The sequence below is a fragment of the Solanum verrucosum genome, unplaced genomic scaffold (genome assembly GCF_900185275.1).
Source record: "Solanum verrucosum unplaced genomic scaffold, falcon-dt-bn FXZP01000128.1, whole genome shotgun sequence".
NCBI classification, from domain to species: Eukaryota; Viridiplantae; Streptophyta; class Magnoliopsida; order Solanales; family Solanaceae; genus Solanum; species Solanum verrucosum.
The window spans coordinates 2,958,346-2,984,096 of record NW_026020327.1 but is presented as its reverse complement, the minus strand read 5'-3'; the positions used below and the strand labels follow the sequence as shown (position 1 = coordinate 2,984,096).

The 25,751-nt window shown below is 31.8% G+C and overlaps 3 protein-coding genes across 3 annotated transcripts; 1 reads left to right on the top strand and 2 right to left on the bottom strand.

Moving 5' to 3' along the window:
* The first annotated feature begins 5,835 nt into the window (after positions 1–5,835).
* On the top strand, positions 5,836–8,815 carry LOC125835813 (protein trichome birefringence-like 36). The gene is made up of 5 exons (XM_049514918.1): positions 5,836–6,304; positions 7,167–7,338; positions 7,435–7,616; positions 7,756–7,914; positions 8,362–8,815. The coding sequence occupies exons 1-5, from the start codon at positions 5,979–5,981 to the stop codon at positions 8,657–8,659; spliced, it is 1,137 nt and encodes a 378-aa protein (XP_049370875.1). The 5' UTR covers positions 5,836–5,978; the 3' UTR covers positions 8,660–8,815.
* Positions 8,816–9,861: 1,046 nt separating this feature from the next.
* LOC125835821 (germin-like protein subfamily 3 member 2) lies at positions 9,862–10,617 on the bottom strand. The gene has a single exon (XM_049514925.1). It carries the CDS (start codon positions 10,586–10,588, stop codon positions 9,950–9,952), a length of 639 nt encoding a protein of 212 aa, XP_049370882.1. The 5' UTR covers positions 10,589–10,617; the 3' UTR covers positions 9,862–9,949.
* Positions 10,618–13,019: 2,402 nt separating this feature from the next.
* Positions 13,020–20,150, bottom strand: LOC125835817 (ACT domain-containing protein ACR12). Its single transcript, XM_049514921.1, has 10 exons — positions 19,919–20,150; positions 19,459–19,510; positions 18,193–18,315; positions 17,388–17,482; positions 16,596–16,680; positions 16,377–16,436; positions 15,101–15,156; positions 14,868–14,973; positions 14,663–14,731; positions 13,020–13,351 (listed from the first exon to the last, which is right to left on the bottom strand). Exons 1-10 carry the CDS (start codon positions 20,083–20,085, stop codon positions 13,289–13,291), a joined length of 876 nt encoding a protein of 291 aa, XP_049370878.1. The 5' UTR covers positions 20,086–20,150; the 3' UTR covers positions 13,020–13,288.
* Between the last annotated feature and the right edge of the window lie 5,601 nt (positions 20,151–25,751).

The window sequence follows — 25,751 nt, the reverse complement described above, 5'->3', positions numbered from 1 at the left end:
TCTATTTCCTCTCTTTGTGTCTTTTGTTGAAATAAATTTTATATATCTCATGCAAATAAATAGAATATGTTTTTTTCAAAGAGTTAAAAAGTATATATATTTGATTTTTACTACTTATTTTCTCAGTACAAACTACAATTAATGTGATACTTTTGAGGATGTGCTAACTAGAAGAAGGAAATAATAGCAAATATTGCATCTTTGTGCAACACATCATTCTATGTAACTTTTGGTTTATGTGTTAACAACACTATATTGTTGTCATTATATCTTTTATTAACATGCATAATTAAATATAATGTATATTTATTATTATATATGACTGGTGTGGTATGGTGTCTTTGTGCAATTTTTTTTGATTAGTTCAACTTAGTAATTTTGAGATTAAAAAGAGGATAAACAAATCTATCTCAACTTTTTGTGCATGGTTAATAAAAATAAGAAGCTTGAAGAGGAAAACAATATTTTTTTTAAAAATTGCTTCTCAAAGAGCCGAATATCGTCCAACTCCTCCAAATTAATACAAGGGAACGAACACTATTTTACATTTTTTGTATTTTTATTCCTCCTAAACATTTTTACCTCCAGTTTAAATGTTCTCTCTTTTTCCTAACAACAAATTATCTCATAATCATATATAGTCACTTTTTCTTAACAATAAAAACTAATGGCTTAATGTCTACTAATCAAAATCAATTTGATACTAAATTCACTTGAATAACAGTGGAAGAGAGTTTTTTCTATAAAAAGTAGTAATTTGTATTGTTCTTCTAGAACTAGATAGTTATATTTATATTTATCATTGTTATTACTGAAATGATACACAATAAAAGTTATCATCATAACAGCCGTCTTGACTAACGTTTAACTTGAATTTTTCTATGACTAAAATGTGGAATGCGCAAATAAAATACTTTATGAAAATATGATATCATTTTTTATTGGAACCAAGTAAAGAAATAGAATATGCAAATCAACATTATTTTGAACACATTTCGGTTTCTACTATATTTTTGCAATATGAAACTTAGGATCTCTTATATTTCACACTAATATTCTTCAAAAGTAATTATCCTTTAATATTTAGCTTATACTTGGCACGAATCATAATATAGCTAAAGACGGTAACATAATTGGAGAAAATTTCTTTACTGCAGAATTATTTAACAGTAAAAAAAATTCTAAGAAAAATGAAAAAGATAAAGCAAAGACCAAATGATACTTGATATAAAAATTGATATTAGCGAATTGCTTAACCACAAAGTGTGCGGTCAACATTTGTTTGCAAAAAGGTTTTTGAGCATTTAGGGACTTATAATTATGTTATTGTAATTTTACTCGTGATAACATATACTTGAGGAAATATTTTATTTTTTTTATAAAAAAAAAATCAATTGAACCGTAGGGATATGTTAATCTTCTCTGTTCGTTTTAATTTTATCGAATGTTCCTGAAGGGACACTCGAAGAAATATTTGGTAATGTATTAGACGAAAAATTTAATGTATAAAAATTTATACTTAATTATCCAATGTTTGATACCTTTTATTGTTTTGTTTTAGTTTCTGAAGATTTTAATCCTAGTATAAGTTATACATCAATTCACGTATTATTTTAGGGCTTTTACATATTTGATCGTTCGGTCAAAACTAAATTATAATCGCTTGATAATATACAAAAATATATATATTCATTATGTATAAAATATGTATATTATAATTAATTATAATCGCTTGGCTATTATTTTGATGATCAACTATATGAGAAAGGCATGAGAAGTCATTTCAAACAACCTTATATCATCCATATTTCGTTATAGCTTGTACCCTATGCCAAATGCAACTATGTTTGATAAAAAATTAAAATAGCGAATTTTGATGTCTATTTACCAAAACATATTGATAGTTTGAATAATTAATCATATATATATATATATATATATATATATATATAAAAGAGAACCCTAGGTCCGCCTACACGGCGCCATCACAAACAAGAATTCCATTTTAATTTATTTATCTACAAAACTAGTCTTCCCCTTTCATGAAAAGTTGAGACTTTAATGAAAAGTTGTAACTTGTATGAAAAGTAGTGACTTTTATGAAGAGTTGCAACTTTTATGAAAAAATATGACTTTTATGAAACGTCGTGACCTTTCCGTAGAGTTGTAACTTTTCCAATGAATTGTGACCTTTTCGACAAGGCACAATAAGAATTTGTTCACACTATCATTTGTTGTCTATAAATAGAGGGATTTCCTGTCACTATTATTTGTAGGGTTTTTTTTTCCGCTATAGGGTAGTCAAATTCAAATTCATTAATTATGCTTCTCATGAAGTTTGTTTCATTCTTCAAAGTTTCTTCCTCCAATTTCATGGAGTTTAATCTTTACTATAAGTCATAGTGATTCATGTAACAATGGCAATTCTTTTTTTTCTATCTTGGTGACTTTCTTTTACCTCTGTTAAAAAAAATTCAGCAAGGATGATTGAAAATTGATCTTCTCTTTTGTCCCTTTCAACAGGTTTCTTCATATAAATAATGAAAAATGATTTTAATTGCAATGCGACATTACTACTCTTGCACCTCCCCACAACTCATAATGCTTTTGAAATGGTTGAATTCATTACATTTGGTTCTTTAGTAAACAAGTCTTTTATTTCTGTCATTATTATTTGTAGGTTTTTTTTTTTTGCAATAAGACGGTCAAATACATATACATTTATTAAGCTTCTTATGAAGTGTGTTCCATTTCTCAAAGCTTTCTTCCTCCTATTGTATGAAGCTTAATCTTTTACCGTAAGCCATAGTGATTCATGTATCCCTTGCAATTTCTTTTTGTTATTTTTATAACTTTTTTTTTTTAACTCTGTTAAAAATTTCAGTGAGAATGATTGAAAATTTATCTTCTCTTTTGTCCCTTTTTACAGGTTTCTTCATATACTTTTTGGGAAAACTGCTTGTGGATTGTGTTATATTTGATAGCATACAACAATAAATATGTGATTACTAATATGGAACCAATGATGATGTTTGTTAAAAGAACCAAACAAATTGCTCTCTTGCTTGCCACAATTAATATATTATTTTGATTGTTTTTTCTTAGGTACAAACATTTTGTATGGATTAAGGTATACATATTATCGTCTCTATTGGAGAAAATTACTGAACTTTTTCCAGCAGATAATGAAGAAAAACACATATACAAAGGCTCGAAAAAAAACTTAGTTTATTATCAGTTTGTTCCAAGACTCTCCAAGTAAAAGTTTTCCCCCTATTTCTTCACTTCTCAATCCTGGCAACAGTAATGACTATTCTGAGACAATGAAGAAAAACATTTATGATACTCACAATTTTATGGTCATTTTTAACATATACATAATACAACATACTATAATAAAAAAGAGATTGATGGAGGTTCATAAGAAAGGAGTCGAAGGTCCTCCATTTGAATTTAGTTAATTATGTTCTTGTATGGACGTGGTGTTCCACTTTACTTGGGAGTGTTGTTGTTCGAGGCTTTTTGGTCTCTTCTTTAATGTCTGATGTTGTTCTTTATAACTTCTTGGAATTTAGAAAATTTCATTACTTTTGACCAACTATTTCCATGGAGATTTTCTTAGACTTCTTTCTTATACTTAAAATTTCTCTCTGACTCATAATTTTTGTATAACAAAAACGAAAATTTAAAAAAATATTGCACTTTAAGATTTCAGAAGAAGGCTTTACCTTAAGATAAAATGTTCTTGACAATGTAATGTATGTATCGAAAATACGAATATTACCGAATGACCATATGTAAGCTTAGTAAAATAGTTCAATCCCGTGCGAATTTACCTAGTTAGCAAATATAGCAACAATGTGCAATTCATTTTGTATCACTCATTTTGTGAATATAATTAATGGAAATTCCTATTGGATACACGGTTGAAAAAATGTAGTAGTAATATGTTAATTAACATGTTAAAATGTCACAACTCTATTAATTTTGAAGGAGTCTACACTTATTCATTTCGAACAAAATGACTTTTTGGTTCATTTATATATATTTTTTTAAAAAGAGTGAAACTCCATTAGTTTTTTGTTTGACCAAATGGAATATTTTATGTTTAAAAAAAAAAAGCAAAAAGGGAAAAGAAGGACAATGAGAGCAAAAAAAAAGAAAAGAAAAAGGAATCCCAAGAAATAATAATGTTTTTTCTATCTCTGGTCGGAGCTCGACTATTTTAGATTCACATCGAAAAGTTTAAGTGTTCCTTACCAACCAAAAGTTTCATACTTGCTCGATTCCAAAACCTTTAATTGATTACTAATAAAGAATGAAGAATAATTTATCGCTCGATCACAATCTTTAACGTAACAATTACAATATTAAGTGGTCAACAACCCCTAAATTACGGTCTAATCAAACTCTCTCTGCTAATAATCCTCTTTTTTCCTGTTAACTATGCCCTTTCACAGTGGCCAATAGCCCCTCCAGATAATAAGGGTTTAACTTAATGTTTACATAATATACTTTAATATATTATATGGTGGGTTACTTGTTTTTTTTTATGTTAAGGATTTCACTTATAATAGATAATTATTGCTCATAATTATTTATAGTTGTATGTTTTAATTGATTAACTATTAGTGTAACTATTTATTTTTTTCTGTCGTCAAATATAGAAGTTAAATTGATAAAATCAAATAACTATGCCTCAATCTCAAACTAATTAGTATCAGTTATATGAATTCTCAATTAAAAATTTGTTATAATATTTCAGGACATTTTACTAAAGAATTTCTAATACTAAGTATTCTCTAATACACAATTCAGAGGTTATATTTTTCGTGGTATAAAGAATAATAGTATAGAGATAAAGTATGAAATGATTTAATCCCATTATTATTTAATTTGGTATTATAATCCCCATTGTATAATCCAATATAACTTGTTCACAAATCAAATGATACGTAATTGGTATCATCTTATTTTTGTTTTTCCATCTTTTCGTTAAGTTTGCCTAACAAGAAAAAAAAAAAAAAAAAAGAACGGATTATAGTTACAAAACTAAGTCAATATTTAAATTTTATAAGTTTAATATTTTAATAGTTTTATATCATTAGATTCTAAATGATTAATTCATACATGTTCAATATATTCTGACACAAATACATAATTTAAATTTAAATTATTAAATTCGATCGATCATATTTTTTACCACTCCTATATGGACTTTTTAGGACATAAACATTGATCATTTGAATTTTGACATCTTAACCACTCCTACTTACTCTAGAAACAATGGTAATCATTATTAATGATTATAACAACAATAATATACTCAATTTTTTTATACATCGATTTTGATGAGGACGGCATATATATAACTTTACTTTTATTTTAGGAAGGTAAAACAATTTCAAATAAAAAGTATCAAAATCAATATGAAAATGAAATATAATAGTAAATAAGTCGAGTAAAAAGATAGTGACAAAAAAGAGGCATAATACATAAACGAAATCTTTAATTTGACCTTAACTTTGTCTTCCAACTTTGTGTGTACACAAGAGACTCTTAAATTTGTATAAAATTGAACAAATAGATATACACATCCTACATGACAATTCACATGAGATACATTCGATCTGATTTGTATGTCTTGTAAAACGCATGCCCCTACTTATACACCCTCAAAATTGAACGAGGTAGATGTTAGATATGTCAAATTAAATAACACATTTATAAATTATATCAACAACAAATAATGCAATAATCGGACAAATAATCACTAATGACTATAGTGAAAGTAAGTAAAAAAAAAAGTTGATTACCACATGTTGATAGGACCCATTCACTCCGCCAGTCATGGCGAAAAAAGAACTCATTTTGTCTTTAACTTTTTTCAAAATAAAACTCAATAGATAAGAGCATCCAAAACCCCTGTTTAATTTACTCTGCCATCACTCCAAGAAACTCCAAAATTTTGCAAATTAATGGCAAAGAATTCATTTTTATTACACATTTTGTTGTTTTTTGTTGTTATTTTGAGTTTATTTTATGGGATTTTATCACAATATGAGTTGGAGGAACTTACATGGTTAGATGACAAAGATGATGAAATTTCAATGTTTCATAGCCAACATTCTTCTATGAGAAAATGTGATTTCACTTCTGGGAAATGGGTTTTTGACCAAAGTTATCCTCTTTATGATTCAAGTTGTCCTTATCTTAGTACTGCTGTTACTTGTACCAAAAATGGCAGACCTGATTCTGATTATGAAAAATGGAGGTGGAAACCACATGATTGTGAAATTCCAAGGTACTTAAAATGTCTTCTTACCTATTTTGAGTTATTTTTAATAACTGTGATGTTCGAACCAGCTTGCGTGCATCTCGAGATAGTCAACAGGTATCATGGCACTAAGGCTAAGACAGATGAAAAGTAATTACTCGTAAAAGTTAGTGTTTTTTGTATTTGTATGCATCTCGAGTTGTCAGCTCACTTTATTGACCACTAGTGTGAAACCACCTTTGCATGCAAAAGTATTTTAAGTTTTAATCTTCTTTATATTTTGGCCTATTGAAGGGAGTTTGGAGCAATGGTAAAGTTGTCTACATGTGAGCCGTGAAATATAGTCACTGACCTGAATTGCACTCCGTTGGGGTGTGGCCCTTTCTCGGTTCTTGTGTAAACACGGGATGTTGTGTATCGAACTGTCTTTTTCTCTTGTACTTTGGGATTACCTTTATTGTTGTCAAATTGTCTTGTATTTGCTCTTGGTACTAACGGAGCTACAATCTGAAGTTAGTGGTGAAACCAACATTTTCACTAAAGAGTTCAAAATATAAAAGAACAAAAAAACAAGAGGTTCAACATGTATTATATTTATACGTAAAAGTTAATTTTAACAATGTATAAACTGTGAAATTTTCCGTCGTAAGACAATTGGGTTACCCTACCTGGCTCCGCCTCTGCTAAAGTATAGGACTAAATTTGAACGTTTTACTCGAAGTAAGGACAAATACGAGACGATTTGTGAATAATGAGGGTATGAATGATCCGAAGTATAACGGAGGGTAAAATTAAGATATTTAGATGTTTTTGGCCTTTCTCCTGTTTTTTGGGTTGAATTGTTGGAAAGTATCCATATGATGGTTTAACTTCCTTTGGTTGAATGTAGGTTTAATGCATTGGAATTTCTTGGAAGGATGAGGAAGAAGAGAATTATGCTTGTTGGTGATTCTATAATGAGGAATCAATGGGAATCTCTTGTTTGTTTAATTCAATCTGTTATCCCTATGGCTAGAAAAACAGTAACCTATGTTGGCCCTACTATGGCCTTCCATGCTATGGTAAGAGTTTTTACTTATTTTTTATACTGACGGTGTATAGAAGTTAAACTCTTACGTAACTGATAAACGTACTAATGGTTGACCGGTGTTTTAAAGGATTTCGAGACAACAATAGAGTTCTGTTGGGCTCCTTTCTTGGTAGAACTGAAGAAAGGACCAGAAAACAAGAGAATTTTGCATCTGGACATGATTGAAGAGAATGCAAAGTATTGGAGAGGAGCTGATGTTCTTGTTTTTGATTCAGCTCATTGGTGGACTCACTCCGATAAATATAGTTCGTAAGATAAATTTCATTTTCTTCATGTGATTCTTGAATATATACTAGAAAAACTAGTATAAATACGAAGGCGGTTTCTTTATGTGTTAAATCCTATGAGGTTATGACATAGTCTTATTGTACCATTTCATTGGCTTCAGGTGGGACTTGATTATGGAAGGGAACAGTTTCTATAGAAACATGAACCCAATGGTTGCCTATGAGAAAGGACTAATGACATGGGCTAAGTGGATTGATTTAAATCTTGATCCTCGAAAAACTCGAGTTTTCTTCAGAAGCATGTCACCTCGACATAACAGGTACTCGTCTTAATTACTCCCTCCATTTCATTTCATATGATGGTATTTGACTGAGCACACAACCTAAGAACAAAAAATGACTTCTGGTATTTTTAGAACTTGTGTTTTAAATATGTTATGACATTTCTATGACTATAGAGCACGTGACTAAGGGTAAAATGAGAAGTTTAAAGTTGAAGAGTTTTCTGAATGTAGAAAGGTGTCATTCTTTTTGGAATAGACGAAAAAAGTGTTCTCCTTTTGTAAATGACGAATACCAATATTCATTATCTTTTGAAATACACCACAATTTTCCTTACAAAAAGAAAAGAGTCATAAAATGGAATAAACGGAGCACCATATTTTTGCAAATATAGAGTTCTCTATCCAACATTGCTACAGAATAGAATGTGTGTAAAGTTTCAGTTACGATTTTTCAATCTCGTGTCTTTTACTATGATTCGCTAGGGAAAATGGATGGAAATGTTTCAACCAGAGGGAGCCTCTAGAGTTCTTTAGCCATCCACATGTACCAGAACCATTGTTGGTGCTAAAAGAGGTGCTAAGAGGGATGAGTTTTCCGGTATCTTTCCAGGATATAACAACAATGACAGCTCTTCGAAGAGACGGGCATCCTTCTGTCTATAGTAAGTTTGTAAGCCAAACAGGTAAGCAGCACTTAGGAGACTATAAATCTGATTGTAGCCATTGGTGCCTTCCTGGAGTACCTGATACCTGGAACGAAATGCTGAATGTCATGCTCTAGTTAGTAAGACGTAACAATGATATAGCTAGGAGGTCATCATTGAGATGGCTTATTTTCAATGTTAAGTTATCTTTCCTTTTTAGTCTTGCTTGATGTTTTCATCACTGTACTTCAGTGCTGAGTGTTCAATGTTGTATCCTATGTAAACAACTGATGTCTGATGCTTCTAAATGTGAGATACTATGTTAGTCTCAATTTTATCAAAGGCAAAAAGTGAAGAAAGCTCCAAAGTTTATTACACCTTAGCATTGGTGCCAACACTAAAGAACTACGTACTTAAGCAAGACGAAGTACATAACCTGTTTTTGTACCTTAGTTCAGGGCTTAAGCGTGCCTAAGACGAGTCTTATAGAACACTACTAGTTCATGAATATTTCATCATCTCTTCACTTGTGGGGAAGAAACTTTCAACTTTAATAGCTTGAACATTGATCAAATGATGGTGTCTATCAATATGATAGCAGCATGCCTGCTTTCACCCTTTTTGCTTTTTTCCTTTGAAATAATGATCCTTCTCTTTTCTTTTTTTCCCATTCTGATGTAGACAAGTTTATGACCAAAAACAGAACTATATCTCTGACTGGAAGACAACAAAATACTTAATAATCATGTTATAACAGCATGTAATGCCTACATTTCTAACTCTTTTCTGGGGATCTTGTAGAATAGTTTTGGCCTAAACTAATCAACAACAATAACTTCCCTGGTGTAGTCCCATAAAGTGGGGTCTGGGGAGGGTAGAGTGTATGCAGACCTTACCCCTATCTCAGAGGTAGAAATGAAATGTTATTTCCAATAGATCCGCGGCTCAAGAAAAAATAGTCTAAAGCAAGTCCAGCAAGAAGTAATGGAAGTGAAAAGCATACTGAGCAGTAACTACATCAAAATAATAATATGATAATCGAAGTACAAGAAACAATAGAAATCTGAGGACAAGAAACTACAGGAGCAATACTATGATTACTACTATGAACGGATAGTGAGACAACACACTGCTACCTACTAACCTTCTACCATAATTCGTGTCCTTCAACACCTCTAATCATTTTGGCCTAAATTAATCGATTTGAAGAAGAATCATTTTTAACCTATATGTGAGCGTGAATTTCAGCTCCCCCAAAACTCACACACACCAAAAAGATGACCAATTATCAGTATGCTTATGTTGCAAGTTGCAACCTTTAGAACTATGGAGCATCTTTTGGAACTAAGGTAATTTAGTTGCATTACTGAATACAGAAGAAAAGAGATGAAACACAGAAACTACAAATATTCCAATAATCTATCCTACTATTGAGGAACAAACTTCTTCCTCAATTTAGCAATCTCCTTGTCATTCAATCCAAAAGCTTTCATCAAGAGCTCCTCTTTAATTCCTGTTCCAAAAACAGCAGATGGGATTTTCACTAATCCAGGATTTTGGCTATTAAAGCTTCCCAGAATAGTCGCTGGCGAATCACCAACATTCATCTGGAAGTGAACTAAACCTTTTGGAAACACCATGACTTCTCCTTTCTCAAGAACCTTAGCAAATACTCTGTTTCCTGAATCAACAAACCCTGAATAAATCTTCCCCTCGAGCACGAATGCAGTTTCTGTTGCTCTCGGATGAAAATGTGGCACATTGACACCATCAACATCAAAATCAGCGCGCACAAATGACATGCCTAATGTGTTCAGTCCAGGAAAGACAGTGGAACTCACTGGAATGGATGAAAATCCAGTATGCTTAAAGTTTCCTGGATCTTTAATCCCCGAATAGATAAAATCATCGACTGTGACAAGTGATGTATTCTTGCAAGAAAGGAAGATTGAAGAAAACTCTGTTCTTGGGATGCAGTAATCATTAACTGGATCAGGATCATATGCTAGGCTTGTATAGCTTTGAAGAAAAATAAATAGAAAAACTATCATTTGAGAAGGAATCATTTTTCAATATTCAAGAATGAAAAAGCTGGAAACTTATGAATCTAGACACATAAAAATGTATAGTAGCAAAGAATATTGAAACCTAGTGAATATTGATTCTATTAAAAAAAAATTGGCCTACTATTGAGAAATATATATATGGAATTTCAAGTGAGAAAAGTTTTTTCTTTTTTGATGTTGTCCCGGTCAACTTTTGCGCACCTTGACTAATTCCGCGTGATACATATCACCTTCCATCAGCAATATGTACCAGGTAACTATGTCTTCCAAGGCTGGGATAGAGAAAAGTTTCTTTTTATAGGACTAATACTCTTTCCGTCCACTGTACTAAAAATAGATGTCCGGTTTGAAAAAATCAAGAGATAATTTATTACTTAGTTCCTAATTTACCCTTACTATTAATTATAGTTGTTCATTTTCCAAAACATTGAATTCATTATATTATAAGGGCAATATAGTAAAATTGTCTTTCTAATTATCACTCCTCAAGGAGTGAGCCAAGCCAATACTGGACGAGTAAAAATAGACAGAGGGAGTAATTCTTTAAGGACAATGTTGTGCTTCACAAGCAAAGGCTTTGCTTGTGAATTAAGATATGGAGGATTAGTGCTTTGCCATGCTTCTGATGTTGTCTTCTTGAAAGATAATGGCAAAAGGTGATGATTTTAAAATAAGGTCACCAGGAAAAGGAAATAATTTTTTTCTTGAATTAAAAGACAGATGAATATTATAAGCCATATTTTCACAACTCACCAACCCAAAAGGCAAAAGAAAATGATAAACAATTGATAATGCTACATGATGGACATTCTTTTTCTTTCTTTTTTCTATAACTAAAATGTCAGCCAACTTGTGCATATACCAACAAGTTGAATCCCTAAATTATTACCGTATTGCGACTTTCATATCTAGATTTTTGGGTGTTCACAAAATCTTTTGAATTATCATAAATTCATATTAAAATATTCTCCGAGGAATATTACATGCTACGTGAATATCACATTTCAAGAGTTCCAAATCATAGTACACATGAAGAAAAAAAATTGAGTGAAAAGTTAAAATCCCCCTAAACTATCACTATTTTATGAGTTACAAACCTAAATATTGGGTGTTCACAATCTTGGTAGCTTAGTTGATTGGCTATCTGAACTCTCACCATATTGGTGAGGGTTCGATTCCCCACATTGTAATCCCCAACCGGCCAACCCCATTTCCCCTTCCCCAACTCCAATTAAAAAAATGAATCATTGTGCTTGGTAGACTCATTTTTAAGACTTTTTTCATCTTTCACATATCTCTCAACCAAATTTTCAAATATTTTATCATATCTAAGGGGACCAACTTCATTTTTCAGAACTTCTGGTCGTGGATTGGATGATCATCAGTACTAACAACTCTTGGTTTAGGTGGATACAATTCCACCATTCCCCCTCTAAACTCCTTCCACCTAGATATTCACCTTTTTAACTTCATCTTTTCTCCATCATGTTTAGGGCATGGTAATGATATTAGAAAACTTTGATTTTATTAAGTCATTATTTTGATTTACTGCATTAATATGGAGGGTTTTTACATTGTAATGCTATCTTTTATATAAAAAAAAATAGGATTAAAAAATCAAAAATAAGAACTAGATGAGAGAAAAAAGGCAATAACACAATCACATCAAATCTATAGTTACAGAAAACAACACTTTTCACCATTACATGACAATGAATTTAACAATACAATATGATTTAAGTTACAATCAACATTCTTGTAAACATGCCATATGAAGTGGCTTTTTACTTTTCAGGCACAAGTAATTGTTAGCAAAAGAAAATAATGTCATGATAATGACAACAACCGCTCGTGCTGTCGTGCACGAGGCTAGTGAGACTAGACGTCACTACGAAGTTTCGATTGCATCAGATAGATGCTGCCATTTAATTTGTACCTACTTCTTAAAATTTAGTCATTCATACAACTTTATATAGTTGAAGTTCAAGTACGTATAATGGAAGTTCAATCATTTTTGTCTCACTTCCGTCATTTTTGCCCAATCCAAGCCTTTTTGCTTGAACTTCAAACATAAATCGCAGAAGTCAAGCAAAAATGACGGAAGTCTAACCGTTTTTGCCTGCACTTCACATCTCTGAAGTTGGATACCATGTGCAGAAAGATTTTTAAAATGAGTACAAGTTAAATCGCGATGTCAAAATAAAATTTCACCTGGGCATCTTGAAGACAAGTAGGCTGACAGCAACCGTGCATGTCAATGTCATTTTATCTGAAACGAATCAAATTTCTCTTCTAATTTGATTATATTTTGATACATTCAAGCCTTCATCCTTCAGTAATAGCAATAACAAGAAGGCAAAGAAATCACCTAGCGTTTCCGGTGCTCATTCTTATTGAGATTATGAACTATTAAGAAACAAAAAGTTACAACTGTCATGTCTTTTGATCCCGCTAGTGTTTTTTACATTCGATAGAAGGACAATCGGAAGAAATTGTGCACATTTTCATGACATTAGTAGTCCTGTCAGTTTGTTTAGTTTATTCATGACGAGAAGGGAGAGTCACAAATGCATAACATAAATTACGACTCAATCAGAAAACGGACATAATATGTTACATGACAACTGAGATGACTCAAGCCCTTGCATTGATTGGGAGACAAGGTTATACATATAGTGTACATACAAGGATGCGCGCTGGCTAGTAACTTTCTTCACCTGTTTCAGGCCTCCTAAGGTAATAGCGCAGACAATTTACAAGCACCTGCAAGTTCAAAGATGGGGTTAGAGATAGCAAAAGAGAACAACGCTATGATAGGGAAGAGACTAAGAGAAATCATTAAGCACAACCAATGAAAATGTTAAAGCCTTTAACTGCTCAGAGTAATCTCCAGGTTTTACATACTATCCTACATCAATTCACTGTAGAGTTCCCCATGTTTATATTATTGACCACTTACAACTTGACATATTGTATTTTGGGTCAATTCAAGGAAATGGGGAGATTGAAGATGATGTCACACACTGTACTAGTGCAAGAGGGGTCAAATGGATGCTTGTTTTCGAAGTTTGTATGACAAGAATGTACCACCAAAGTTTAAAGATAAGCTTTCCAGAGTGGTGGTTATGCGGCTGAATGTGAAGAACTCTCATGTTCTGAAGATGGGAGTAGCGGAAATGAAGATGTTGAGGTGGATGTGCAGGTATACTAGGAGAACAAGATTAGAAATGAATATATCCAGGACAAGGTGGGGTGGCTTTTGTGGTAGACAAGATGAGGGATGCGGGATTGAGAGGGTTCGTACATGTGAAGAGAAGAGATGTAGATGCCCAAGTGCGGAGGTTTGAGGGGTTGGTTGTGGTGAGCTTCAAGAGAGATAAAAGGTAGGCCGAAAAAACATTGAGAAGAGGTGATTACACAAGACATGATGCATCTCAAGCTTACCAAGGACATGACTTTAGATAAGATGTTATGGATGTCGTGGATTAGAGTGGTAGGTTAGCAAGTAGTTGAACGTCATCTCATTGTCCAACGAGATACGTTTCTCCTTGCATACCAGTAGTATTCGCACTATTCTCGTAGTTTCTGGTCCCTTGATTTCTGCGACTACACGTTGTTTAATGTACCTCAATTATCGTTTTATTTTGTTGTTGTTATTGTTCCTTTTCATTGTATGATTTAAAATGTTTCCCCTATTATTTGCAATGTTTTCATTACTTCTGTTTTCTCCTTTTGAATCTGTTTTGATATGCGTTACTTGAGCCGAGGGTCTTCCGGAAACAGTCTCTCTACCTCCATACCTCCATGAGGGTCAGATCTGCATACTACTCTACCCTCCCAATCCTCACTTATGGGGTTACACTGGGTATGTTGTTGGGTATGTTGTTGTTACCACTTGACATATTCAGCAAGACATGTTAGCACCAGAAAAAAAATGAAGGGAAATGGACGATATTTGGATTTAGTTTACACTGCTTTTGAAAGGTCTTAGCTATAAATCATAAAAAGATGCCCCAATAAAGAAACACTGCTAAGACTGTAGGAAGTAGGAACCGCTTCACAACTATATGTTACCTGAGACATAGAACGAGTTAATGCTGCTCCACCGTAACTGACATAGAACTTGTCCTTTGCAATTAGACCCTATACATTTTCAAAAGTGAAGTTGAGGCAAACTAAGAGAAGGAAACTAACATGGAAGAATGTAAGATACACTTCTTCTTTTGGAGAGCGAATGTAAGATGCACTTCTGCACGACAGGGGAACAAAAGAAACTTACTTCTGTATCAATCTCTGCTGATTCGACATGAATGTTAATATCAGCCATTATTTTGACAACTTCCATCAGCAAACCAGATCGATCAGCTGTTTCAACATACAGCATACTGAAATAACCACAAAACAGGCATGTCAGTTTGTGTTGCATCACCAATTTCAATTGCTCATCAACATTAAACTAATCGAGAAGTGGTAATTGTGAGCCATATGAAAACAGCTGCCAGAAGATGCTACCTCCTCTTAGGTCCATCATCCTTAACATGTATATGAGTCGCAATATCAACATCCGGCTGCCATGGAGCAAAGCACAAGTTTATTAGGCATACTTGAAAAGGTTGAGGAGAAATTACCAAGGGCAACAAAATGCAGTGGTATTGAAGGAAATCTTTAACCGATCAAGGTCATTAATTCCCCCCTAGAGCAGAACAAAATAAGAGAAGATATAGGTGGAGTAGCAAGCATTTCCCGAAGGAAGTTATAATTATAACATATGCCCGCTATTTAAGTATTGACAATCATAAAGATATCACAAGGACAACTAACAAATTGAATGGAAGGTAGAGTACCCATATGTAGTCATAGCTTTCCCTCAAAGAATATGCAAGCAGATTTAAAAACTCACAGTGAAATGACAACTATGACGACTACTGGTACAGTGTGACCAGATTTCATGGGAAGCCACCTAAATAGCACCATAACTAAAACCAACAGATGATAAGATAAAACTGAAGTGTTCCCAAGACACCACAAAAATATTTTCAATTTTTCACAACCTTCACATCGCCCGTTGCTTTTCCACCGTTTCTCCCAATATCTATTTCTATTAACACACATTTAGATTTGTCAACAGCCCAGCTTATCAATATGCACACCCTTTTCAAGTGCAAAATAGTTATTTGACTTCAAAAGGGAAAGAGCAGCTATCATGAAGTCTAGAAGATAGTGAGAATGATGAATCTCCTTCATTCAACCAAACCATAGAACCAAAAGCAGATCACATGCACTTGAAGGGGCATAGGGAAGTGAAATATTGTTTATTTTTATTTGCCTCAAATGGGAAACAACAGTGATCATGAACTCTAGAAGATAGTGAGAAAGATATGGTAGCATCTCCTTCATTCATCCAAACCATAGAACTTAAAGCAGAACACATGCATTTGAAGGGGCACAGGGAAGTGGCAACCTTGTTTATTTAAATGGCTCCCTCCACCAAAGAAATAATAATATTTTAAAAATATATAAATAAATAATAATAATAATAATAATGTTGATAATTATAGTAGTAGTAGCAGCAGCAGTTCACCAACAAACAGTTTGATAACATCAATACATCTATATCAACAATAGCTGTAAAATACTTGAAATTTTGTAAGTATGTAGATGTCGAAAGAGGTCCAAACAAATTTCATACATCCGACCCTCCTAGCTTATGATTGAGGCATAATTGTTGTATTGACATAGAGGCCCTGGGATGAAGAGAGGAAACAACTAAATTATCTGAATGTTTCACCTTCTTTTTGGGTGCTTTTATTCCAAAAGCCTCACCCATAGCAAGCCGCTCGCTGGACTCCTGATAAACATAAAACATTCTACTTTAAGGGTTGCAATAGCAAGCTAAGGATCATGAAAACATGAACAATTACTCTATCACAGGATAGATCAATCAGGATGGCATGTATAGGTTCAAGATGTTTCTAGAGATTATATAAGGGAAGTTCAGGAAACATACTGGATGATACTTGATAAGGTTTTGGATTATGGTCAAACGAATGTTCTCCAATAAATCAGGATCTTCAACTTTGCGCCCGGTATCCCTGGAGAGCAACAATCAATGGCATCTAAGCTGAAAATGTAATGGCATATGCCAAAAGACAGACATGGAGGGATATCATTAACTGGAGATAGAGGGAAGTTATGGAGTAACACCGCATGTCTTTCTCATAGAAAATAGATATGAAGATGAACACATTTGGAGAAAGTTACAAGTAGTCATCACAGCATGCTATTGGACGTCCACCATTTCTGTATCATTTCACAACAGGACATACATGCTACAGGGTAAATCATTTTACAGGCATACTTACCCCTTGTTCCATCTACCATTAGGGTTTCAACTATGCAACCTTGAAATATGCAACATATAATCCAACATCATTGCTCTTATTCGGCTAATTTGACTTGCATTATCTTCAACAATTCCCATATATTTCTCAAATACTATAGAGAAGATTCAGAATCAAACAGTATCAAAGCAAGTAGATAAAGAAGTTAAAGAATAATATGCAAAATGCCTTCCATCAGATAACTTGCATTGCAGACCACACTGATTAATGCTCAAAATTTGCAGAAGTGTGAAGAAAATGACAAATAGCCAAAATGATTAGCAAACATCTTTTCTTATAAATAATATGAATGAAAGAATATAAATCACAAACTACTACAAATATTCAGAAAATCTAATTCCAGTATTAACATCCCAATGCACATATTCAATTGAGTAAAAGTTAATCTACACACTTACAATCGTGTAATAAGAAACTGTGTCTTTTTCACTGAATCCTGGGTCGTAACAACTCCTTTCACAACATCCAAGCCCAAGTCTTTGAGTGCCTTCATCTGCAAAACATACAAGATCAACTAGTTGGCTATGTATACTTGAGGAGAAGTCAAGACAGCAAAATTAAAAGCACTAGACCCTGGAAAAGGAAATAGTCTGCAAAAATAATGTATGGGTATACCAATAGTGAAAGGCAAGCAGACGAGTCTCATCCAAATAGTTATCCAACAAATCTTCTCTCGTGTATAAAATGCATAAGGCAAGTATTAACAATCGTGATAAACTCTATCTGCTAAAAACTGATAGTGGCCAGTAAACAACAAAAATCAGAAACCTAAGGGGGTGTGTGACTAAAATCAATTGTTTTTAAAAAACATATATAATGATGTAGGTCCATTTAAGTGTTTATCAGTCAGGAAAGTATCTCAATGGAAAATGATATCTCTAGGCCTCTCACAGAGCATTCTCAACAGGACGATATGGAATCCGACAAACAACGAATATTACAAGCAGAATGGCTATGTCAACAAGGAAGACCTGATTCCGGTCTTTGTATATAACGTCCTCAACTAATGTACAAGTGGAAATGGTTATGACAAGGAAGTCCAGATTCCAATGGTTGTATATCTTATATCTCTTCCCTGTCTTTCAAAATTCGGCATCAGATGGAGAAGAACCTTCACAAAATTCCATTTATATGGAAGCAAACAAGAAACATGCATGTGTACATTGGCATACCAGGCTAGGAATGGTGGTTCAAAGAATTTACCGTGTCAATGAGAAGACCTAGCCGATCACCAAAGCTAATTTCCACAGTGGTTGCATCGCATTCAGGATCCTGAATTATCTGAACAATTGGCAAAGGAATAGAAACAGATTCCTGTTCGTCTTTCTGAAAGGAAAATATAGAATCACTATGATGATCTAGTAAAATATCAGAAAAGTATAAAAGAAAGATACTAATGATTGGAGAAACAGGAGATTTTCAAATCTCCGTATTTCTTTTTTTTCCGCGTTCATGATTATGAATATTCAGTAAAACTATAAATAGCATTTAATTTTGCCAACACTTCTTAAGGAATTTATCCAATAAGGAAAATAATGATACCATTTCTAAATGATTTCACACCCCGTAATATGATTATATTTCCAACAAATGGTGATGTCACTAACATTTGCTGCAAGTTTACAAGAAATCACTAAATTATGGTGTTGGTAAATAGAAAAAAAAATTCAAAGCCATTGTCAGCTTAAACCGTGTAGTTTAGTTTCTTTTTAATCTTCTATAGAAGAATGGCTCGCTCTTGTTTCTCCACTTCTTCTATCCTCCATCAGCCATTAGTCCATTGTAGTATTTCACTGAGTATTCATTTGTTTCACCCAACACCATGATAAAAAGCAGCAGTTTCTGTGTTAAATTGTTGTTACTTATCTTCAGCTGCCAAGATGCAACTTCGGAAGGCAGTGCATTTTGACAAATGCAAGCAAATGTCAAACAACTACCACCTAACACAACGCTTCCCCTTTTTCTCCGGCTGCATCATCACACTGGAAATGCATCAACCATGTTTTTGTTTTTATTCTCACAAGTATCTCGAACTCAAAATGTGATTTATGAGATAAATAGAAGATTCGGACATGTTTCATTTGATTTTATTACTTAAAAGCCTCAACAACATGCAGTTAAGCAAAGAACTAAAATTCCTGAAGTCGCTAGCTCCTTGAAGACTAGGATAAATTCCTGATTGCTTTAAGAGTTTCCCAAGACAATCCATGAGACAGAAAGTACTTCAACTATTTCAGTAACAGTCTATGAAAACCAGTCATCAAAGTCGGATAAAATTAGATAAATTACATCTAGTGAGATTAAAAAATGCACAAAATTAATATCCAAATGAGAAAAAGATGCACAAAACAGGATTCACGTACTTATTTATTGCCTATAGGTAAAATCGAGACGTTCAAGCAATCATTTTAACGCATAAAAATATGATTATTCAAGGTAAACTAGCTATAAAAGAGATACAAAACTCACTAATGCTGGTGACAAACTATCAACACCATCAAGAGTGCACAAAACAGTGTACCTACAAGACACCTAAAATTTGTCAGATAACCAATCAAACGTATATTTAATTACTTAATAACTGGAAATCGTTAACTACTACAGTTTCACTTATCAAAAAGAAAAAAAGATTATTCATTTGCTACTCCAGAGTCTAGATGCCAAAAATTAAACAGTCGGATGATTTCTTAGAAACCAAATTAAGTACCAATTTCAGTTCTCCCTCAATTATATAGCGAAGAGATTCTATACGTACGTTTAATTCACCAAAATGCTTCTCAGGTAAATACGATTCGAATAAGTAGCTCAAACCTTTACACGAAATCTTCAACTAAGTTTACCTAAACTCATATAAACACACAGCGACACTTTGAAGTTAAACCGAATCGTATATCAGGAAACAAGGAAAATGTTCAAGTTTGTAACTTACCTTCTACGGCGAGAAACGGCGACGCCAGAATTGGAAAATGTGTGAAAGACGGCAGAGGAGTGCAACTTGGAGGCAGTAAATTGAGGAAGACTAGGAGAGTACACACCGGAATCGGCGTCGGAGATCGCCGATCGGAGAGAAGTGCAGAAAGCGTTAGCGATAGCCATGAACAAAATGGAGAGAGAAAGAGTGAGTTTTCTGATCAACGGCGAAGTGATTGGACTTAAGATTAGTGAAGAAATTAATACTCCTATATAGCTAAATAAATATTTACTTACCCTTTGTTTAGATGTTTCTTTCATAATCATAACTATGATATATTAATGTGTAATTATTTAATAAAAAGGATAAAATATAATTGAAAAAATTTGATTTCATAATTAAAACAATAAATTAAGATAATCGGAGCCATGTAATATAAAATAAGGAAAGTATTATGTTATATTATATCATATCATATTATTTTAATGAATGTGATATAAAGTAGTTTATATCATTTTTTATGTTATGTAATATTACACAGAATGAATGACAAATCTATAATTTAAAAAATGTATAAGGCTATAAAAAAAAAATTATATGTATATATATATATATATATATAATAAAGATAAAATAACAAAATAACTACACTAAAGCAATTGTTACATCACAATAATTTAATCATATTATATAATAAAATTTAGATACCATTCAAAACAAATATAACATTTAAATTATAAACACAATTCAATATAGTGATAATAACCAACCAAACAAAGTGTAAAGGGTATACGGTATTTATGCTTGAATTTATTATAATCAAATATTTTAATGAAATGTGTATAAATATTACGTAATTAAACATTTGCAATTTGTATGTGAATTCATTTTATTATATTTATTAATTTAACGTAAATATCGTTAATAAAATGTATTGTATCTAAATATATATATACGTGCGTTGAGATATTTCTGATAGCAACGTTAGGTACAAGTGACCATCAGCATTGTGGGCCCACTTGCCGCAGTGTAGATACCACGTCAGATAGGTCCCATTACTCCTCCTTTTCATTATGCTTCCTTTTTTTTATAAATTTCTATTTTAAAATTTCAACTTGTTCAATCGTATTTTAGAATTGTTTTTGTACCAAAACAATATGGAAAGGTCATATAGTATATTGTTTCCTTCCAATAATGAGGTTAGTTTTATTATTAGAATTAGAAAATATATGAAAACGATTTGCTAATTACATAAGCATTGAATTATGAGATATGATATAATATGACAAGGCTATCTTTGAGTTGATTTCTTATCTTTTTTATATAAAAAACAAAAAATTGAGTTGATAAATTTTGAAACTATAGTTAAGGTACCTCTTGGAAAGTCATTCAACTAAAAATAATTTTTTTAAAAAATCACTTACTTTTGTTGTTTTAAAATTTAACTCCAAATAAAATTTCATAACAAAAAAATTAATGAATAGATTTATATAAATTGATTGAGTGGTGACACATCAATAATTTAATGACTTTGGGATTAACTTGTCTAATTCGTCGTGATGGTATGTGACGCATCATTGCGCATTTATGTTCAAATAAACATGCAATGCATTGACTAAAAATTTGACCATCAACTTAAAAATAATCTAGATACATGTGAATGACAATAGATGCATGCACATTTTTTAAAAAAAAATTACTTCATTCTTCACTTCTTTGAGTTCTAACACAGTGTTGATCTCCTCTCCTCATCATTCCACATCAAATTGAGGTTATTCCATGAACTTCTAATTTATTCTAATGTTAATACATAGATTCTTAACAAGATCTTAATCTACAATCTTAGGAGTTTCAAGAAAACCCTCCTCAAAGCACTACTAAAAAAAGCAAAAAAATGACGAACGAAAAACAATGGACTGCATTGCTCCAAAAAGCAACGGCAAATGTAACACAATCTGTTAAAATAAGTTAAACTAGTTGTCGACAAGTTGTTATATGTTTTGAGTTGTTGTTGAAAGTGTAATTCCTTGTTTATATATTGTTGTTCATCTTGTATTCTAGAATCTGGAAAAACAGAAAGAAGATCAAGCCCACTTAATGCACCGTGTCCTCTTAAGGAAATTATTCCCCTCTAGTATCCGAGGTTTGATTTGGAATATGTCCTCCCAGGATAGAATGATCTCAATCACCAGTGTATTGATACCTAAAACGCTGGTGTCAGCGAGCCACTCAACGGCAGTAAAGTACACTTAGAATACTAGATTTAGTAGTAGAAGAAGAAGTCCAGAAATATTCTGTTTTTAAAATGAGAGGAAATTCCTCAATTTATAGAAAACAAAAGGTAGTGTGAAAAAGTTCTTATTGTGCCTTATCGGAAAGCTCACAAACCTTTGGAAAAGTCACAATCTTTCGGAAAGGTCACCACCTTTCATAAAAGTCACAACTTTTCATAAAAGTCACAACTTTTTCATAAAAGTCGCAACTTTTCATAAAAGTCACAACTCTTCATAAAAATCGCAACTTTTCATCAAAGTCACAACTCTTCATAAAAGTCACAACTCTTCATTTTACATTCACACCTTTTAAAACCCAACATATATGGCATAAGAGCATGACATAACTTCGTAAAGCTTTGTGAGGAGTAATTAAGGTTATTCCCTTCTTTCGACATTTTTTAGAGATTAAGAGCAATTTGTCTAGAATATTGTAATAAACTATTCTTAACCACATTTGATCATGTTATCTGCCCTACTTAATATTCTTATTATTTGTGACGTGTACTCTCTATTGATAACGACTCAATGCTTAAATACTAAATAGAGATTATTCGTATATATCGTTTATAGCTAGTTGCATGCTTTCAGGCTACTTGATTATTTGTTGACCTTTGCGGATTAGTGAGTCTTGTATGCTCGGTTATACAGTTCACCTACATGCTAGTGAATTTTGTGTTTTCGATTATAGAATTCACCTACTGATTACTAATCTTCTGTGCTTGATTATATTGTTTGCTTGCGAATAAGTTAGAGTATTGTAATCATATATATAGAGCTAATGAGCTCGTTTAATTGTACGAAGTTGATGGATTCCTCAACGGCAAACAACATATTTACTTACATGCTGCTAATGAGCTCTTTTAATTTTTCTCCATGGATAATTAATATTTTTTTCTAGGAGTAATTTCCCTGGACAGTCATCCATGTTTGAGAAATTACCTAGGAATATCACTTATGTTTGTTTTAGAACTACAATATCACCCAACTTTATCTCTTTTTCTCAAAATATACTTGACACAAAAAAAACATTATCTCTCTCCTAATAGGATGCCATGTCACATTGTTCATTTTTGTGTCAAGTATATTTTGAGGAAAATAGGTAAAGTTGGGTGATATTGTGGTCCTAAAACAAACATAAGTAATATTCCTAGGTAATTTCCCAAACATGATGACTATACAGGAAAATTACTCCTAGAAAAAAATATTAATTATCCATGGAGAAAATTTTCGCATACTCAAAATTAAGGGGGAATACCACACATTGCTAAATCCAATTTTTTACATTTCTAGCATTGAAAATTTATATTCTGATTGAAAAATTTGTTCCTTTAACGATGCTTATTTTTGTGTTTTCCTTTTAAAACATTATGAGATGCTATTCTTAAAAAAAGAGTTGAACTCTTTAATCGATAAAAGGATAACCGCATGCGAGTTAGCTGGAAAAACACAAGCTTAATACATCATTTTCTTAATCCTTTTCATATCTGAACTATTAATGTTTCAATATAATATTGCTACTATTAAGTAACTTTTAAAAAATGAGATGATGAACATTGTTTTAATAGTCTAATTTAATTATACACGTAACAGAATAGTAATAAAAAATTCACAAGAGTATAATATTTTCATTTTATGAATAATCATATATATATATATATATATATTTATATAAGAGAACCTTAGACCCGCCTACGTGGCGCCATCACAAACTAGAATTTCCTTTTAATTTATTTATTTCCAAAACTAGTCTTCCTTTTTCATGAAAAGTTGTGACATTTTTGAAAAAATGTAACTTTTATGAAAAGTTGCGACTTTAATGAAGAGTTGCGACTTTAATGAAGAGTTGCGACTTTTATGAAAAGTTGTGACTTTTATGAAATGTTGTGACCTTTCCGAAGGGTTGCAACTTTTCCAAATAGTTGTAACATTTCCGATAAGGCACAATAAACATTTGTTCACACTACCATTTGTTGTCTATAAATAGAGAGATTTCCTCTCATTTTAAAACAATGAAAATTCTGAACTTCTTCTTCTTCACAATTAAATATTTGTGTACTTTGCTCCTGTTGAGTGGCTCGCTGACACCATTGCTTATGTTACAAATCCTGGTATGTATTTTTACAATCATTAATTTATGCTTATGTTGTTAAGGATAAATAATAAGATGTAATAATTTTCATTTTCCTTTACATTTTTAATGTTTGTTACTACGCAATCTTGTATGTAAGATAATATAGTGTTTAGTTTTAATGACGGATAGATTTTAAGTATTATTTTATAAATTCCGTGATATTAAATTCCCGTGCGAAGCGCGGTAATTTTACTAGTTTACATAATATTTTTTTAAAAATTATTAAGTGAAAATCACAAGAAGGAAGTTTCTAGAAGAAAAAAATGAAAAACATATGAGAATTTTGTAATTTGATTGTGAAGTAAAATAAAAATAATGTTGGCTTAAAATGGAGTATGATTTATTTCATACTAGGATGATAAAATATAGAAGTAAACTACATAAATTACCTAATTATTTTTCGTACTTCTCAAAAAAAAAAAAAGAGAAGACCTAAATAATTTGTAAGTTTTAAATAGAAAATTAATAAAAAACACATGATGTGTTATTTAGTTAAGCCAAATATAAAAATTTATAAAAGAATTAATATATTTCTAATTTATTAATACTTTGATCATAAATATCATTTTCAAATAATAAATATTTTAGTTATTTTTTCTTCTAAGGAAAATCTCTAGCAATTTTAAAATGTTAATTTTTTAATACCTTAGGGGTCGTTTGGTTTGAATATGAGTTATGATGGGATAAGTTATGTTAGGATAAGTTATGTTGGGATTAGTTATGATGGGATAAGTTGTCCTGGGATTATTTCTTATTGAGTGTTTGGTTTGTTATATTCAAAATAATATATATTGATAAATTTTAAGAACAAGTTGTTTGTTTACAAAATTACCCTTCACTTTATTTAAACTTTTTAAATTTTTCTTTGTGAGCTTTAGTTATTCATTTTTTAAAATAAAACTTTTATTTTTTTTAACTTAAATATTTTTGTTTATGTATTCCCATGATAAGTACCATGTGTATTTAAAAATATAACTTTTTTCTTATTTAGCTTAAAAATAGAACTTTCCTCTTAAGTTTATTAAAGAGAAGAAAATTTATGAGAAATCAAAATAAAATAAACATAAGAATTAGTCAAATAAATTCATAAATAAAAATTATATTTATATAGTATAATTTTTTAATAGAAAAATATGTATAATTATCATAAAAATAAGGAGTAGTAAATATTATTATACATGGTATTAAAAAAAATGTAAATATACATAAATGTAAAAAATGATATATAAAAAGGATTTAAAGGGACATATTTGTCATTTACCTATTCTATCTCGGGATAAGTTATCCCGGGATTACTATACCACCCATGGGGAGGGATAACTTATCCCGGTACTAATTATTAATCCCGGGATAAGTTATCCCGGACTTGCCAACCAAACAACATAATTTTTTTTTTATCCCATCACTATTTCCTTATCCCATCACTATTATTTCTAATCCCTCA

Bases quoted from the DNA above. Each gene is read 5' to 3' on its own strand.
- LOC125835821 (XM_049514925.1), bottom strand. From the start codon at position 10,588: ATGATTCCTTCTCAAATGATAGTTTTTCTATTTATTTTTCTTCAAAGC.
- LOC125835813 (XM_049514918.1), top strand. From the start codon at position 5,979: ATGGCAAAGAATTCATTTTTATTACACATTTTGTTGTTTTTTGTTGTT. The intron at 7,339-7,434 runs GTAAGAGTTTTT...GGTGTTTTAAAG, and splicing joins CTATGGCCTTCCATGCTATG to GATTTCGAGACAACAATAGA. The intron at 7,617-7,755 runs GTAAGATAAATT...CATTGGCTTCAG, and splicing joins CACTCCGATAAATATAGTTC to GTGGGACTTGATTATGGAAG.
- LOC125835817 (XM_049514921.1), bottom strand. From the start codon at position 20,085: ATGGCTATCGCTAACGCTTTCTGCACTTCTCTCCGATCGGCGATCTCC. The intron at 17,483-18,192 runs GTAAATTCTTTG...TATGTTTTGCAG, and splicing joins TAGGTCTTCTCATTGACACG to ATGAAGGCACTCAAAGACTT. The intron at 16,437-16,595 runs GTATGTTTCCTG...TATGTTTATCAG, and splicing joins ACCTTATCAAGTATCATCCA to GAGTCCAGCGAGCGGCTTGC.